The sequence below is a fragment of the Lissotriton vulgaris genome, chromosome 2_1 (assembly GCF_964263255.1).
Source record: "Lissotriton vulgaris chromosome 2_1, aLisVul1.2, whole genome shotgun sequence".
Taxonomy (NCBI): Eukaryota; Metazoa; Chordata; class Amphibia; order Caudata; family Salamandridae; genus Lissotriton; species Lissotriton vulgaris.
This window is the reverse complement of record NC_141687.1, coordinates 92,371,117-92,387,337: the sequence shown is the minus strand read 5'-3', so window position 1 is coordinate 92,387,337 and position 16,221 is coordinate 92,371,117. Positions and strand designations below refer to the sequence as shown.

Below are 16,221 nucleotides of genomic sequence, written 5' to 3'. Positions count from 1 at the left end.
ATTAGACGTTGATAGTGTGGTATAAAGCAGGGTGATACTGCCTCAAGGTTAACTGGTGAGCCTGTTGTGTACCAGGTTTCTGCTGGACAGGGATGTACATTCAAACAAGATGCTTGGTCATCCATAACCATTGTGTAAAGGAATTATTTACAAAGCCCTCACCCACTTCCGTGGAGCCATCGGGTGGCCCAAAAAAGTTGCAATCCTGAATACCTGCAACCAAGGTTTGTTTTGAAAAACAAATACAAAGGAAAGTGAGTGTACTTACCTGACAAACTAGATTTACATGGATCTGTTCACCTGCGGTTCTGACGAAGACCACCGACCCCCAGTGGCGATTCTGGCCGAAACATGTCAACCACCTCACCTGGCGCCAAGGATAAATAATTTGTCACATGGCGACGCAATCTTTTTTTTTTTTTTCTTTTAACCTTACCACGATCCCTTGATTTTGAGAACATTTCCTATAAGTATAGTAGGTAATTTTAACTAAACTGCACAGATTCCACCGATATTACTTACAAAATACTCTCCCACCAGTAGGAGGCATCACTCACCTGGGGGAGTGTGTACCCAGGTGCGGAACCCAGTGATGATGCCACCCGTCCAAATTCACCAGCAGAGATGATGCATTCCGATGGAGGCTATAGGGTTTGAGGATTTCTGGGGCAACCCCTAAGAGAGACTGGCACTGTATCAGTTTGGGCTCACTCTCTTGTGATTATATATTCATACCGTCTGGGAGCACTAACTTTTGCTCCTATCTCCCTCTCTGATTCGTGAAAGAACCTAGCTTCTGAGACACATTTCTATTAACAGTGTTTACATACTTCACCTATTTTGTGGTGCTGACCTCATGTTGATTACTGTTCTGCAGTTTGGTGATACTGAGATTGGTGGTTTGTTGCTACGCCTTTGCTTCTTTTCGTGATATTGGTAATCTGGCTGTCGTGAGACCAGGGCTATGCAGGATCAGCTGTTGATAGCTTGTGTGTATGGTGTAGCCTGCTGCCTATGGGGTGTGGAGATTTGCTGATGTTTCCATTGACATGGGAGTTGCTAGTTGTGTGTCCCAAGTATCTGCGGGCTTTCAGGGTTAGTACGTACGGAATATTAAAGTACGGTGTGCTAGGACCTTTGGTGGCAGAAGGCACAGTGTCGCTTTTTGGGGTGATGGTTTTGCAACAAAGATAGACTGGAGCCCATATGCCGCTGATTTTTGGCAGTTTAGTGCCACATGCGTAATTGTTCGTTGTTTTTTCCTGTTACAGACCAGTCAGCAGGCATGACTTTAATGAATGGAGATGTGGTTAATTGTGAAGACAATGATGTGGAAGTCAAGCAGAATGGCCACGAGGATGGAGAGCCGGACGATGATGGCAGCGAGCAGGAGGTGATAGTCATCCAGGACACAGGTTTTACAGTTAAGATCCAGGCACCAGGCATCGAGCTGTTCTCCCTGCAGGTAAAGTCTGCTCAGGCACCCAATTGTTTCATCTAATCTAGATGTTGTTCCTTCTGTCTTTGACAGTCTTCAGTCTCTGTATTTGTTAAATGTAGGATTTAGCTTTTTTCCAGCCCGCAATCTGTAAAATGGCTTTTGTGGTTCATGAGTAATAAAATGCAGTTTCATCGTTCATCTGATTAATGATAACCGGCTCCAATCTTTTCTGAACAGGTATGAACTGCACCACCAAGAATGTGTAGAATAAATTGTAAACTACTCCACCAACCTAAACAATGTGAAAAATGTGCTTAAAGTGTTACAAATGTGACACTATCTTGTGTAAAATTTTTAAAAGCTTGCCGTCCTTGAGGATAGCAGCATGACTCCTGAGTTCATCCAATATGGACATTTAGGTCTCTCTCAAGACTGCATGCAGATCTTGAAGGAGGCTCGGAGACCTTCTACTAGAAAGTCTTACGCTTTTAAGTGGAAGCGTTTTTACATGTGGTGTGCTGCTGAGGGTCATGACCCTATTCGAGGTCAGGAGCAGGTACTGTTAAAATGTAGTAGATGTAAATGAGTAGTATTTGTATAGCGCCCGAATCGACCCCTGAACGGGTATCTCAGGCGCTTGTACACATACCGCTGTGGAACCCTTCCTGGCTTTTCCCTGTGAAGTTCCAACTTCTGGGCACCCCCAAGGTGTAGCCAGGCATCCTAGCGTTGTTGGGGCCGTTGTGGAGATTAAGCAAGCTATTGCCCAGAGTTGCAGAGTGGGACCCATGATTAGAATAGGCACCGAGGCGAGAATTATCAGGTCCGCGGAAATTGAGCCCAAAACCCGCCGAGGCGGTAATTGAACCCTGGTCCCGGGCTAGACCTCTGCATCAGGGTCTGCCGCTCTAACCATTGAGCCACACTTCTCCTGTTACCTTACTTACTGTATTTGGCCAAAGCAGGTTTGCAATACTCCTCCATAAAGGTTCACCTGGCAGCGATAACCGCATATAGGACGTCTCCCACTCCGGCTTCTTTCTTTCAGATGCCAGTTGTTAAGGATTTCCTGGAGGTTCTAAAAAGGTCTTCCACCCGCTAGGTCTCATCTCTTTCCTGGGAGCTTAATGTGGCCCTCTCTAAGTTAATGGGTCCCCCTTTCGAACCTATCCACAAAGCTTCCCTTCAGCATCTTTCGTGGAAGACTGCTTTTCTCGTGGCAATCACATCTGCTTGCAGGGTGAGCGAGATAAAAGCCTTATGCTCTACAGAGCCTTATCTCGTTTTTCACGCTAAGTGGTGTTACAAACTCACCCGAGGTTCCTTCCTAAGGTGGTCTTGGAGTTTCACATCAACCAGTCGATTACTCTACCTACTGTCTTTGCAAACCCTGTCACTCCGGCGGAGAGAGCTCTGTACTCTCTAGATCTAAAAAGAGTGTTAAAATTCTATCTAGATAAAACAAAAAGTGTACGTAAGTCCGACCAATTGTTTGTGAATTATGGTCCATTGAACACTGGGTTCCCTGCCTCTAAAAGGTCCATTTCTAGATGGATAGTATCATGTATCATATTATCTTATCAACTGGCACATAAGCAGCTCCCGGGCAAGCTGAGGGTTCATTCTACAAGAGGCAAAGCTGCTACGATAGCGATGCTTAAGAAGTTACCTTTTCAGGAAATTAGTAAAGCACCCACATGGTATTCGGTGTAATCTTTTGCCCGCCATTGCTGCCTTGATTCTGACACTCAAGCAAATGCTCAATTTGGGCAAGCATCCTTAAGAAAATTTGTTGGGGTAATCTATGTTTTGGTAAAATGGTTTCGATATACTGATGTTCGTCCGCAGGGTACGGGGATGGGCTTGCTACTCCATTCAGTGCTTATGACTATTGATGAGTATCCCCTTGAAGAGAAGGATAAGTTACTTACCTGTAATCCTAGTTCTCTTCCAGGGGTATACTCATAAAAGTCATAAGCAACCCTCCCTCCTCCCCGAACGAATACCATGGCAATATATATGTATTTGTTACCCATGCTGTGCTTACACTGTTATACGCCATCCAAAAGAACTGACTTAACTGTCACCTGTGGTGCATGATGGGAGCCTCGGTGTTCCTAGAGGTCTTAAAGGCACAGCGCCAGTTTTTCCAATTGTTTCTATATGCAGCCTCTCTAGGCTAATCTGCTCTTTGATCTTGCCTTTTTACCTTTGAAAATAAAGGTTGTGTGTTTCAAAGCAAACTCGAAGCAGGTTTCTTTATATGTATCATGAAAATATCATGTCTTATGTATAGGATTTACAATGCAATTGTGGCAGTTTTGAGCCTAGTAGCATGTGTATATATGTATGTATGTATGTATGTATATATATACTATACATGAGTGCCAGTGATTGTACAAGTGGCTGTATGGATCAATGTGTACTTGTATCAGTGATTGTATAAGAAAGTAAGTATGTGTTAGTATATGTTTGAATAAGTAAGGTGTTGTGTGTATAACTGTATAGATGATGAAATGGGAGTGTAATTGATTCTTTGCATGACTGACTAGGTGTGTGAGTAACTCCATGGATGAGTGGCAGTGTGTGAGTGTCTGTATAGGTGTATGAGTGCCTATGATAGTGTTGTATTGATCAGTGACTGTATGTATGAGTGATTGTATGGGTGAATGAGTGGATGTGTGTGTAGACCTAGGAATCAGTGAGTGCGTATGTAGTAACTGGTATTGGTGTGTCAATGGTTTCAAGAATGGTAGTCTGTATTTAACACTGGACTTCACTGATCACATCACTGATGACATCATTCATGTGATATGATGCACCTCCTCACACTCTAATCTAACCTTTGATACACCCAGTGTTAAATACTGGTAGTCTGTATTTAACACTGGGTGTATCAAAGGTTAGATTAGAGTGTGAGGAGGTACATCTTATCACATGAATGATGTCATCAGTTATGTGATCAGTGATGTCAATTGAGATGTCATCAGTGATGTCACTGACCATTCATGAATGATGTAATGTGATATCATCAGCAGTGGATTGCGGGCGCGCGAGTTATAGTGAGTCCAACTAACTATAACGTGGGAGTTTCAATGGTTTTGTATGAGTAAAATGTTCAGCTAACTATAACTGGTGTGAAACCTATGGTTTTTTCAGTGAATTCCAAAGGTTTTTTAAATGCTAATTCCTAACTATAACGAGTGTCAAACCTATGGTTTTTTCAGTGAATTTCAAAGGTTTTTTAAATGCTAATTCCTAACTATAAGGAGTTCGAAACCTACGGTTTTTTAAGTGAATTATTACATTTTTAATAGCTAATTTTTATAGCTATGAATTATTATAATTTTTAAAAAATATTCCAATATTCTATAATTTTGTAATATTAATTTTTGAATGTATTTTTCCTGTTTTTTTTATATTTAAATCCTGGAGCGCTCAGGGTGCGCGCACCCGTAAACGCAGCCGTAAACGCAGCCGTAAACGTAGCATGAGCGCAATTCCCGCAAGCGAAAAAAAATATATTTATGTATTTAAAGTAAATAATAATGCAAGACATTCAGTGGCATACTCATAAAAGTACTATTTTTGTTTTTTAATAACCGTACTTTAACTTTTTTTTTTAGACTCTGCATCGGTACCTACTTGTAGGTACTTAAATCACCCACATAACACAACAAGCCTTTTTAGAGCTACCCTACCTCTAAGCACTCCAAATTCTTATTTTACACTATTTTCTTTCACTGTTTATCCCTGTGGTACGCTCAGAGTACGCGTACCTGGAAGCGTACATGGGAACGCACCCAACGCTTACCCCGCGAAAATTTCAACAAAAACAAATTAGTTTCTTTGCCCTTCAGGGTCCTTCTAGGCCCCCCTCCGAAAACCTAGGGGGTCAGGGGGTGTCTACCCTGCCCCCTTTTAATCATTTCCCCCCCTTTTTTTTCACCTCTTGTGTCTCGATTCTACCGAGACACAAGATGGCGGACTCTCCGGACTGTTTGGAATGTTGACAGACACCCGAGAGCCAATCAACTTTCCGCTCGCGCACTTCCGTGGCGCGCCGGGTGCGCTTACCGGTACGCGTACCCTGAGCGCTCGAAGCGCGCATATAGATATATACATTTTTTTGAAGTTAATTTTCGTAGAAACCACTTGAGCAATTTTCACCAAATATAGAAAAGGCACTTCTGCGTACCAGTCCCTACAATTTTGCAAAGTTTGGTTTAATTCTATTCAGCGGTTCGGGCTGTAGCCGTGTCTGATCGTCCTATGGAAATTAACATGGGGAAAACACGTTTTGGGACCCCACTTTTTTCTCGGCCCCCGCATGACGAATCCCCCCGAAACTTCCAGGGAAGGAGCAGAGCGGAGCTGGCCTAAATTTTGGAAAATTTCACGTAAATTCCTCAACAGGCGCCAAAGTTATTCCCAATAAAATGTTGCGGATTTCCTATGGAAACTAGGTCTTAACTATAACCACCTACTGGCGACTGCCAGTAGGTAATATATATATATATATATATATATATATATATATATATAGATAGATAGATAGATAGATAGATAGATAGATATTCCCGTCCGATAATGGCGGAACCTAACCGGTCCAGACCTCAGACGCCCAGCAAAGGAATACAGCCTCAAAAAATATCAGGAATCCAAGAGTGGATAGCAGGGAAGACGGTTTATTAGAATAAGGATGACGCGTTTCGCTCCACTAGGGAGCTTGTTCACATAGCGCGCCAGGAACAAACAATGCATTTAAATAGTGAAAACAAAAATAGGACAATGCAAAAATAACCAATGGTGAACGCCTTCTCTATACTTCATAGTAAACATAGTGCAAAGACTCACTAGCTAACAAGTGCACAAAAAAATGATAGTGACATGAAATCCATATTAAAAAGCATGTAAAGCAGTTAATAGATCAGAGTTCATTTAACAGAAAATTCAACAGTCATTGAAACCAACGGAAATACATTCTGAATGAAGAAAATTGAAATCCTAGACATGGATGAAATGTAATCTATATATACAAGAATCATATCCACCTAATACAATGTGAATTAACGCCCTCAGTTCATTTGAGCAAATAATGACATAGTGCCATATAAATGAAAAGAAACATGACTATTCACACCGTAAAGGAACTTCCATGTTCTATAGTAGATGGAAATACAATAACTAATATGGGGAAAACATATGACACAATGACCCTAAACGCTGCTATTTACACAATGGATAGAAAATAAGTAATAATAAAGGGAGCAAGTGATAACAGATTGAACAAAAAATCCAGATGATGAAAGAAAGCAAACGAAAAAACAAATGGTGAGAAAAAATAAATGAAAAACCAAATGGGAATATAGAATGGAGAAAAAGATAGGAGGGCCACAGCTACAGAGCTAAACAAAAATGACAAAAGAATAATCATAAAATTAATATATTCCTAAAAACTGGTGTACCAAATTTCACTAACCAAACATCTGATTATAATAATAAAGGGTCAACACCAGAATAGAATATATAGAAAGTAGAGACAACCTAGCGGCCAACTGAGAAGCGAAAACCTGGATCACAGTAGAGATGACATCAAGAAAATCAATGAGAAACAAGATCACAGTAATACAAAAACAGTTCATAGAAAGTTACTAAGATCTTCAGTAAGGTTCAGCCCATTAGGGGCCTTGGTATCTAAGGCAAGAATCAAATGTGATTCTTTCTGCCTAAGAAGCTTCATACGACCGCCCGCATACACCACCAACTGATCCGACTGCCAAGAAAGCCGCATTCAAAGACCGACTAGACACCAACGCCCACAACAGCAAGGAATTATTCAACATCGTCAAAGAGTTTACCAACCCTACTGCCAACTCCAACGACCTCACTCCCTCTCAAACCCTTTGCGACTCCCTAGCTTCGTTCTTCCACGACAAAATCGCAGACATCCACAACAGCTTCGACAACCAACCCGGAGACCAACCCACCCAACCTTCTGCCGTACCTTCACCCCCTTTGAACATCCTTAATGACTGGAACCCAATCTCCACTGAGGACACCATCCGCCTGATGAACTCCATCCACTCAGGATCCCCAACAGACCCATGCCCTCACCACAACTTCAACAAAGCAGACTCCATCATAGCACCACACCTCCGAGACGTCATCAACTGCTCCCTCAACTCCGCCACCTTCCCGGAAAGCTGGAAACACGCCGAACTCAGCGCCCTTCTGAAAAAACCCACAGCTGACCCCACTGAACTCTAAAAACTACCGCCCCATCTCCCTCCTTCCATTCCCGGCCAAAGTCATCGAGAAAGCTGTCAACAACCAACTCGCCGCCTTCCTCAAAACCAACAAATCCCTCGACTCCTCACAGTCCGGCTTCCGAGCAAAACACAGCACTGAGACCGCACTCATCGCAGCTACAGACGACATTCGAACTCTACTGGACTATGGAGACACAGTCGCCCTCATCCTCCTTGACCTCTCCGCAGCCTTCGACACAGTCTGTCATAGCACCCTGTTACAATGCCTCAGCAACGTCGGAATACAAGGAAAAGCACTGGAATGGATCACCTAGTTCCTCACGGAAGAACTCAGAGTCCGCCTCCACCATTCAAATCAGAGACCACTGAAGTCATTTGCGGCGTGCCACAAGGATCTTCACTCAGCCCCACCCTCTTCAACGTATACATGAGCCCCCTCGCGACCATCGCACGCCAACACAACCTCAACATCATCTCCTACGCTGATGACACTCAACTGATCCTCTCACTCACCAAAGACCCGAACACCGCCAAAACAAACCTACATGAAGGAATGAAAGAAGTAGCCGAGTGGATGAAGCACAGCCGTCTGAAACTGAACTCAGACAAAACAGAAGTCCTTATCTTAGGTACCTCCCCCTCAGCCTGGGATGACTCCTGGTGGCCAGAGGCCCTTGGAAAAGCACCCATCCCGACGGACCACGCACGGAACCTGGGCGTCATCCTAGACTCCTCACTCTCGATGAACAGACAAGTCAACGCCGTTTCATCATCTTGCTTCAACATTCTTCGCATGCTCAAAAAAACATTTCGCTGGATCCCACCGAAACTAGAAAAACGGTCACCCACGCACTGGTCACGAGCCGCCTAGACTACGGTAACACCCTATACACCGGTACCACCGCAAAACTTCAGAAAAAACTCCAACGCATCCAGAACGCATCAGCCAGACTCATACTAGACATCCCGCGTAAAGACCACATCTCTAGCCACCTGAAAAACCTCCATTGGCTCCCCGTCAATAAGAGGATAACATTCCGCCTCCTAACCCACGCACACAAAGCACTTTACGAACTTGGACCCGAATGCCTCAACTCTCGACTTTCCTTCTACACCCCCTCCCGCCAGCTATGCTCCTCCAACCAAGCCCTGGCTGTTGTACCTCGCATCAACAAAACCACCATGGGAGGACGATCCTTCTCCTACCTGGCAGCCAAAACCTGGAACTCACTTCCCACTCACCTTCGCCTCACTCAGAACCACCTAGCATTCAGAAAGCAACTTAAAACTTGGATTTTCGACAAGTAATTCCACACCCTTCATCAAGCGCCTTGAGACCCTCTGGGTATGTAGCGCGCTATATAAATTTTTTTTGACTTTGACTTTGGCCCCCGGCCAGGTTGGGGTACCGAACAAAGAACTGTGTATTCGAAGTCCTTCAGCTTTTTGTCATGCACTGAGCGGAAGTGTCTAGCGACAGGATAACTGCTATCACTATTGACGATTGCACGAATATGCTGCAAAATGCGTTGGTAAACCGGAAGTTTAGTACTTCCGATGTACTCGAGATTGCACGTACACTTCAATTTGTACACAATATACTCAGATCTACACGTGAGATGTTCACGGATAGGAATGGGCGTGGTGCTAAAAGCAGTAACATAGTGTGTGCTATTCTTGGCAAAGGTACAAGCCCGACAGGATGTACATCTGAAAAAGCCAGTTTTAGTTATAAGGCTTTTTTTGAGTGGTCCCTCTGGCATAGGTCTATCGAGTGCATCACGCATCGTGGGTGACCTTCTGAATGTGATGTTAGGTGTGCTAGGAAGCAATGGCCCAAGAATAAGATCAGTTAGAATTATGGGCCATTCAGAGCAGATAATGCGCCTTATTTTGCGTTCCTGTATACTGTAGTTGGTAATAAGACGCACACTACACTCTGAGGTGGATATGTTGGGAACCATGAGTGCTAATAGTGTCTTACGCTCGAATGTACAAGCCTTCTGAAGGGCTTTTTCCAAAATGGAATCAGAATAGCCCTATTAGTGAATCGCTGTTTAGACTCACTGAGGCATTTTTCGAGGTAATCTTTGTCACTACAGATCCTGCAAATACGTATGCACTCCCCATAGGGGATGCTGCGGATGGTATGGGCAGGATGGGCACTGCGGGCATGCAAAATTGCATTACCCGCTGTGGCCTTTCTGTGCAGACGGGTTTCAATTTTGTTGTCTTTAATGAAAATATATACATCCAAAAATTCTGCTGCATCAGTGGTGATAGTAGAAGTGAATTTGAGATTGTAATCATTCACATTCAATTCAGTAACAAAAGCATTAGCTTCATCTGATGACCCATTCCAGATTATACAGACATCATCTATATAGCGCCAGTAGTGCACAATATTGGATAGCCAGTGTTGGTGTGCGGTCCTGAGCTCGTGTTCCTCCCACCAGCCCACATATAAACATGAGTAACTGGGGGAAAAACACGAGCCCATCGCCACTCCACGCAACTGCTGGTATATCTGACCCTGAAATCTGAAAAAGTTGGTGTTAAGGCAGATTTTTATTTCCATTAGCATGGCATTGTGGTCCCGGAAACGAATGTCTCTTTTGTCCAAATAGTATTTGCATGCCTGCATGCCGTGCTGATGATGAATCGACGTATAAAGAGACTCGATGTCCATTACCAAGAACAGTAAATTGTCACTCAAATCCACTTCCATGATCTTGTTTAAAAAGTCAGTGGTGTCTTTCAAGAAGGATGGGAGATTGTGCATATGAGGCTGCAGAAAGTAGTCCACATATTTGGAGAGGTTCTCATTCATGCTGCCGATTGCAGCAATGATAGGACGTCCTGGAGTCGGAGTTACTTGTTTATGTACTTTCGGGAGAAAATACAGAACAGGTGTGATAGGGTAATCTCTGATCAGAAAGTTACACTCATCTTTAGTTAGCAGACCAATTCGCTTCCATGAATGGATTGTTTTGCGTGTTGTATCATAGCTTTTATTCATAGCGAATTGAGTTGACAGAAGATAACACAAAGTGTCACTTAAATGTCTTTCTGCTTCGAGGATGTAATCCTTGGTACGCCAAAGCACCGTATTTCCTCCTTTATCCGCATTTTTGATTATGACATCCTGGTTCTTTTGGAGCCTACTCACAAGTTGATGGTACTGGTTATCATTGTAATTAGTCTGTTTCCTTTGATTCATGATTTCTCTATTGAGAGCTTTCAATTCTGTGATGACCCTATCGCTGAAGACATCCACCGCATCACGGGGCATGATGGGTAGAAAGGTAGATTTGGGGCGAAAGGGAGTGGCAGCTGAACATCCAACATCAATGCTCTGACTCACAGTGGGTGTTGGTTGTGAATCATTGGCAAAAGCTAAATCAAGCAGGTTCTGCAGCCCCGAGATATCTCGTACTTGTAGAGAGGATGTCGCAGTATCTTCATCTCCCGCAGTGCTTGTTTGATTCCGTTTGGATTCAAGTTTGAAATATTGAATCAGTTTGATCTTGCGGATAAACTTGTAGATATCAATGCGCGTTTGATTGTAAGAGAACCTGTTAGGTGGACAATATGGAAGCCCAAGTGAGAGTAGTTGTTGTTCAGATTGAGTCAAAGGAAGGTCAGTGAGATTGATGACAATATTTTCCAGCATACTTGTTACCTTCTCCAATTCCTTTTTGTTCTTCCTCGCGAGGTACTTGCGCTTGAAGATGCCCCTCCTTGCGTGCCTGCGCTGGCTGTTTGATTGCCTGATTTGGTTTGAGGTTGCCGGGAGCGCAGGGAATAACGCCGGTCCTCGCTGACAAAATTCAGCTCTTCAACCAGTGAGAAGTTTTCACGACTGGCAGGTCCTTCTGTGGGTCTCACTGGTATACTCTCGTCATCACTTACAGAAGTGAGGGAGTTTAATGAAAGATTATCACTGTTATCAGTCAATACAGTGCTGGCAGAAGTTGAGGGTTGAATGTTACGAGAATTGCCATCATTAGCCACTGCCTTTCGTATTTCCTCAAAGATGAAAATCCTGCCAGTGGCATAGTCGTTTTTATCGCGGGCAAATTTGGTAATTTTCCGCTCGATGATAGATTCTTCCAACTTTTTTACACGAACATCAATTTCTGCTTTGGCTTTAGTGATAATGTCCGTTTCACCTGATGCCTCCAGCAGGCCGTTTATACGATCAATTTCAAGTAGCAGTTTGTTACATTCAGACTCAGCATACTTGATAAGAATATGGAGCATATTCATTGAACTTTTGAGATTGTTGTCGGCCCATTCTTGGAGCATCTGGGGATCTGGGTTCTCATAAGTGGGGACAATTAGGACCCTTAAGCCACGAGGTATCCTGTCAGCATCCCTATATTTCTCGAGGGATTTTTTCTCCCACCATTTAGAAATTTCACCACGTAAAAGTTTCTCAAGTGTTTTCAGGAGGGCTTTCACATCACTGTCAGCAACACCTGGTGCCTCATTAGTAGATTTAGAAGTATTGACAGGGAGTCTGTCAAATCGAGCCTCAGCTGTGGCTTCTCTGTTCCTGAGCGCGTCACTGGAAATCATAATATGATGTATAAATACAGGTCCGTCTAACTTGGATGAATACAAGTCCAAGACCCTGCACAAGTTTGAAAGGCTACACTGCGGGCAAGATGAAGACGGCAATCCCGTAACCCACTACAGCTTAAACCAAAAGCAAGCCACACGTAAAGAAAGGAGAGGGAGAAATGCCTTACCGGAATCGGTGTAGGGTTGCCAGCCAGTCGGCCGACCGGTTAGCCTCACCTTCACCACGCCGAAAGGACAACGACTCCTCCTCACAAACGCGTAACTTGCGATGTTGTATCCAACGCGTAGGTGGGGGGCACAGCAAAAGCAGAATCCAAAACGATCCAAAATTCGAAGGCGTTGAGAAACGCCAAGAGCCGCGCCGACGCTGTGCCTCTTAGCAGCGGGAGGGTCCAGAAGCCGGGAGCAGCCAATCCCGGCTAGAATGTATAAGGAAGCAGTCCTAGTCCCGTCCGATAATGGCGGAACCAAACAGGTCCAGACCTCAGAAGCCAGACGCCCAGCAATACAATACAGCCTCAAAAAATATCAGGAATCCAAGAGTGGATAGCAGGGAAGACGGTTTATTAGAATAAGGTTGACGCCTTTCGCTCCACTAGGGAGCTTGTTCACATAGCGTGCCAGGAACAAACAATGCATTTAAATAGTGAAAACAAAAATAGGACAATGCAAAAATAACCAATGGTGAACGCCTTCTCTATACTTCATAGTGAAAAGACTCACTAGCTAACAAGTGCACAAAAAAATGATAGTGACATGAAATCCATATTAAAAAGCATGTAAAGCAGTATATCTATCTATCTATCGGTATGTAATATATATATATATATATATATATATATCTCCCGTCCCGACATTGTCCGGGTATGAATTGCTGCTGGCCAGTAGTATATTGTTTTGTAGGATTTCGTTCTGATAGCATTTCTTATGTGACAGGCCTGTGAAACGCTCCGATTCACAGTGCACTGCTGATGCACTTAAGAGTGCGCGTTCAGTAGTGTGTGAACTCGAGTTTCCCTACTTTATTTTTCCTTGCAGTATTATATAGCGCAAAATCGACAACATGGCATGAGCACAATTTACATTACAGAAGAACACATTCATTTGTGGTAGGCACTGGGAGACAAAGCGATTTGCCTGGAATCACAGGATGTTGAGCTGATGCCGAGATTCGAACGTAGCTCCCCAGCTCTAAAGTTCGCAATTCTAGAACTTGTGGCGGGAGGTGTGTCTAAAAGTGTATGTCGGTGCTGGCCATCAATGAGAGAGACCTGTGCATTTTTCAAATGGGTGGTGAAAAAATATGAGTATGTTGCTGGAGATGTGGGCCGCCATGCCACCAATGTACTTACCGGGGGGGTGTAAATGCCCATTATTCCGCAACTTTCTTTCCGCATACCATCACTCCACATACTTTAATTACGAAAGTACCATGACTCCGCAATGCCATTATAACGCATGGCATTACATTTTATATGATTTTACTACGCATACATTTACAACGAAATTCGTTGTAAATGCATGAATGGTAAAAGCATGTTTTTTAAAAATGTTTGGATAAGGTAAGTATGGGTATAGGGGTATATGTTTTGGGGTGTTTGGGTATTTTAAGGGTTCAGATATAGTTTTGGGTTATAGGGTAAAGGGGTAGTTTTAGGGATAGGTATGGGTTTTGGGGTATAGGGGTATTTTTAGGGTACAGGGGTAGGTTTGGGTTTTGTGGTAAAGGGGTATTTTAAGGGTTCAGGGCTAGGTTTGGGTGTACAGGGGTAGTTTTAGGGTTCAGGGCTAGGTTGGGGTTTTGGGGTACAGGGGTATTTTAGGGTTCAGGGGTCGGTTTAGTTTTTGGGGTACAGGGATATTTTTAGGGTTCAGGGGTAGGTTTTTGTTTCGGGGTACAGGGATATTTTTAGGGTTCAGGGGTAGGTTTGGGTTTTGGGGTACAGGGGTATCACCCCCCCCCCCTCAAAGGTTTGGGCTCTCTTTATTATATTAGTATGGATATATATATATATATATATATATATATATATATATATATATATATATATATATATATATATATATTGACATCAACCTGGACTTTACTGCAGATATCAGCCCTACCAAAGTGACATTCCTAGATGTTGAGATATATATAGAAAATGGCAACTTGGAGACAAAAATGCATAGAAAGCCGACAGCGGTAAACTCCATTTTACATGCGAACAGCCATCACCCAAAACATCTAGTAGAAAGCATTCCGTACGGAGAAATGTTACGGATAAAACGCATATGCAGCACACCACAAGAATTAATAAAAGCACAAGAATCAAGTAAAATCAGATTCTTAGAACGTGGATATTCTAGATTATGCATTGAGAATGCAATAAGGAAAAGCAACCAACTTTTGTCGTGTTTGTTGACTTTTCACTGGTGGCCTTCACCCTTCCCCCTGTGGAATCTCCACTCTCCAGATGCCCCTATGGACCCCTAAGTATGGTGGAAAAAGGACCTTGTAACGATGGTCGGTGGCCATTTTGGGATCCTGCTTTGTCTTCTTCTTTCAAGCGGCCATATTGTCCTATTGTGCACGGGGGGGGGGGCTCTCATGGGGAAGTATGCTCGAAGTTACATCCACGATCGGGTCAGGGCTAGGCTGTTTTTCGTCACTAACTGTTTTGCTGGGTGACGGGGATGGGGTTGGAACTGATTTACATGTTTTATGGGCACGCATCGCACGATGACTTTCTCCAACTGCATTGCATAGCTGATTGATTTTGTACCGACGCTTTAGTAATGGAAGATATTTATGATGTGGGAATCTGTGGAGGGTCGGGATCTCCGGGTGACCTGATATCGAGTGGGCTCCTCCCCACCTTCTTCTTTTTGGGAGCTTAGATTGATTTATTCTTTCTCACTCCCTATATTACAGGTGTTAATGTTCTTCTTCTTTCTTCATTCTCTTCCTTCTTCTTTCTTGTCTATATTTCGGGTTCTTTAAAGGGCGACAGGCACTCTGTGGGGGGGGGGGCAGGCCGTAGCCTCCACAATGTTGCAGGGTGGGTGGGGTAATTTGGTATATTCTTAGTTCTATGGGCCTTCTTTTTTCTATTCACTGCGCTTTCTTAATCTGGTTCGATTCTGGGTCTGGGCTAGGGTTGGCAGGGAGGGGGCGGCGCTGTTTGGGGTGCATAAATGATGGATGACGACTTTCTGTTGTTTTGCACCACCACACTACACTTGATGTTAACTACCACTGTTGTTTTCAGATACAACGCCGCTTACCCATGTTGTAAAGCCATTATACGGACTCGAATCTTCTTAGTACTCATTCTTCACTGACTTACTTTATGATGAAAACGCAAAAAAAGTTAAAAAAATTAACCTTCAATTCTCCTCTCCCCCGGCGACATGATTCTTCCCAGTGTAACGCTCATTGATTGCTAACTTTTGACTACTGCTGCTGGGGAACTGTAATGTTTGCACCTGTGCTGACGAAGTATCGTGGCCGGCCTGAGGGTTGTAGGCCCGTATTTGTTCTTTTATTCATGCACAATAAAGGTTTTAAAAAATTAAAAAAAAAAAAAAAATAAGGAAAAGCAACGAGGTCGACAGAACTTCACTCCTAGAAACAGCACTAGCAAAGGCAAATACAGAAATACCAAAAACATCTACACAAACAGAAGATGATTTCAGAATGATAGTAAGCTACAATAAACAACACAAAGAAATTAGACGAATCATTCAGAAGAACTGGCCATTGGTAAAAAATGACCCAATATTAGGTCCACATTTACCAAAAAAACCAACGGTCACCCATAGGAGAGCGCCAAATATGGGAGACCGTCTAGTAGTGAACAATCCTGTAGAAATCCCTAAAAAGAACTGGTTTAACCAGAGAAAAGGATTTTACAAGTGCCAAAGTTGTAAAGCTTGCTT

General features: G+C 43.4%; 1 protein-coding gene across 6 annotated transcripts in view; it reads left to right on the top strand.

The window, feature by feature from the left end:
• CLUH (CLUH binding protein of NUMT mRNA) overlaps positions 1 to 16,221 on the top strand; it is a 440,989-nt gene that overhangs the window by 105,248 nt on the left and 319,520 nt on the right. For all 6 annotated transcript variants that reach the window (XM_086954526.1, XM_086954524.1, XM_086954527.1 and 3 more), the window contains exon 2: positions 1,272 to 1,465. In XM_086954526.1, coding sequence (XP_086810652.1) covers positions 1,272 to 1,465 — 194 coding nt within the window. The remainder of the gene's footprint in view (positions 1 to 1,271; positions 1,466 to 16,221) is intronic.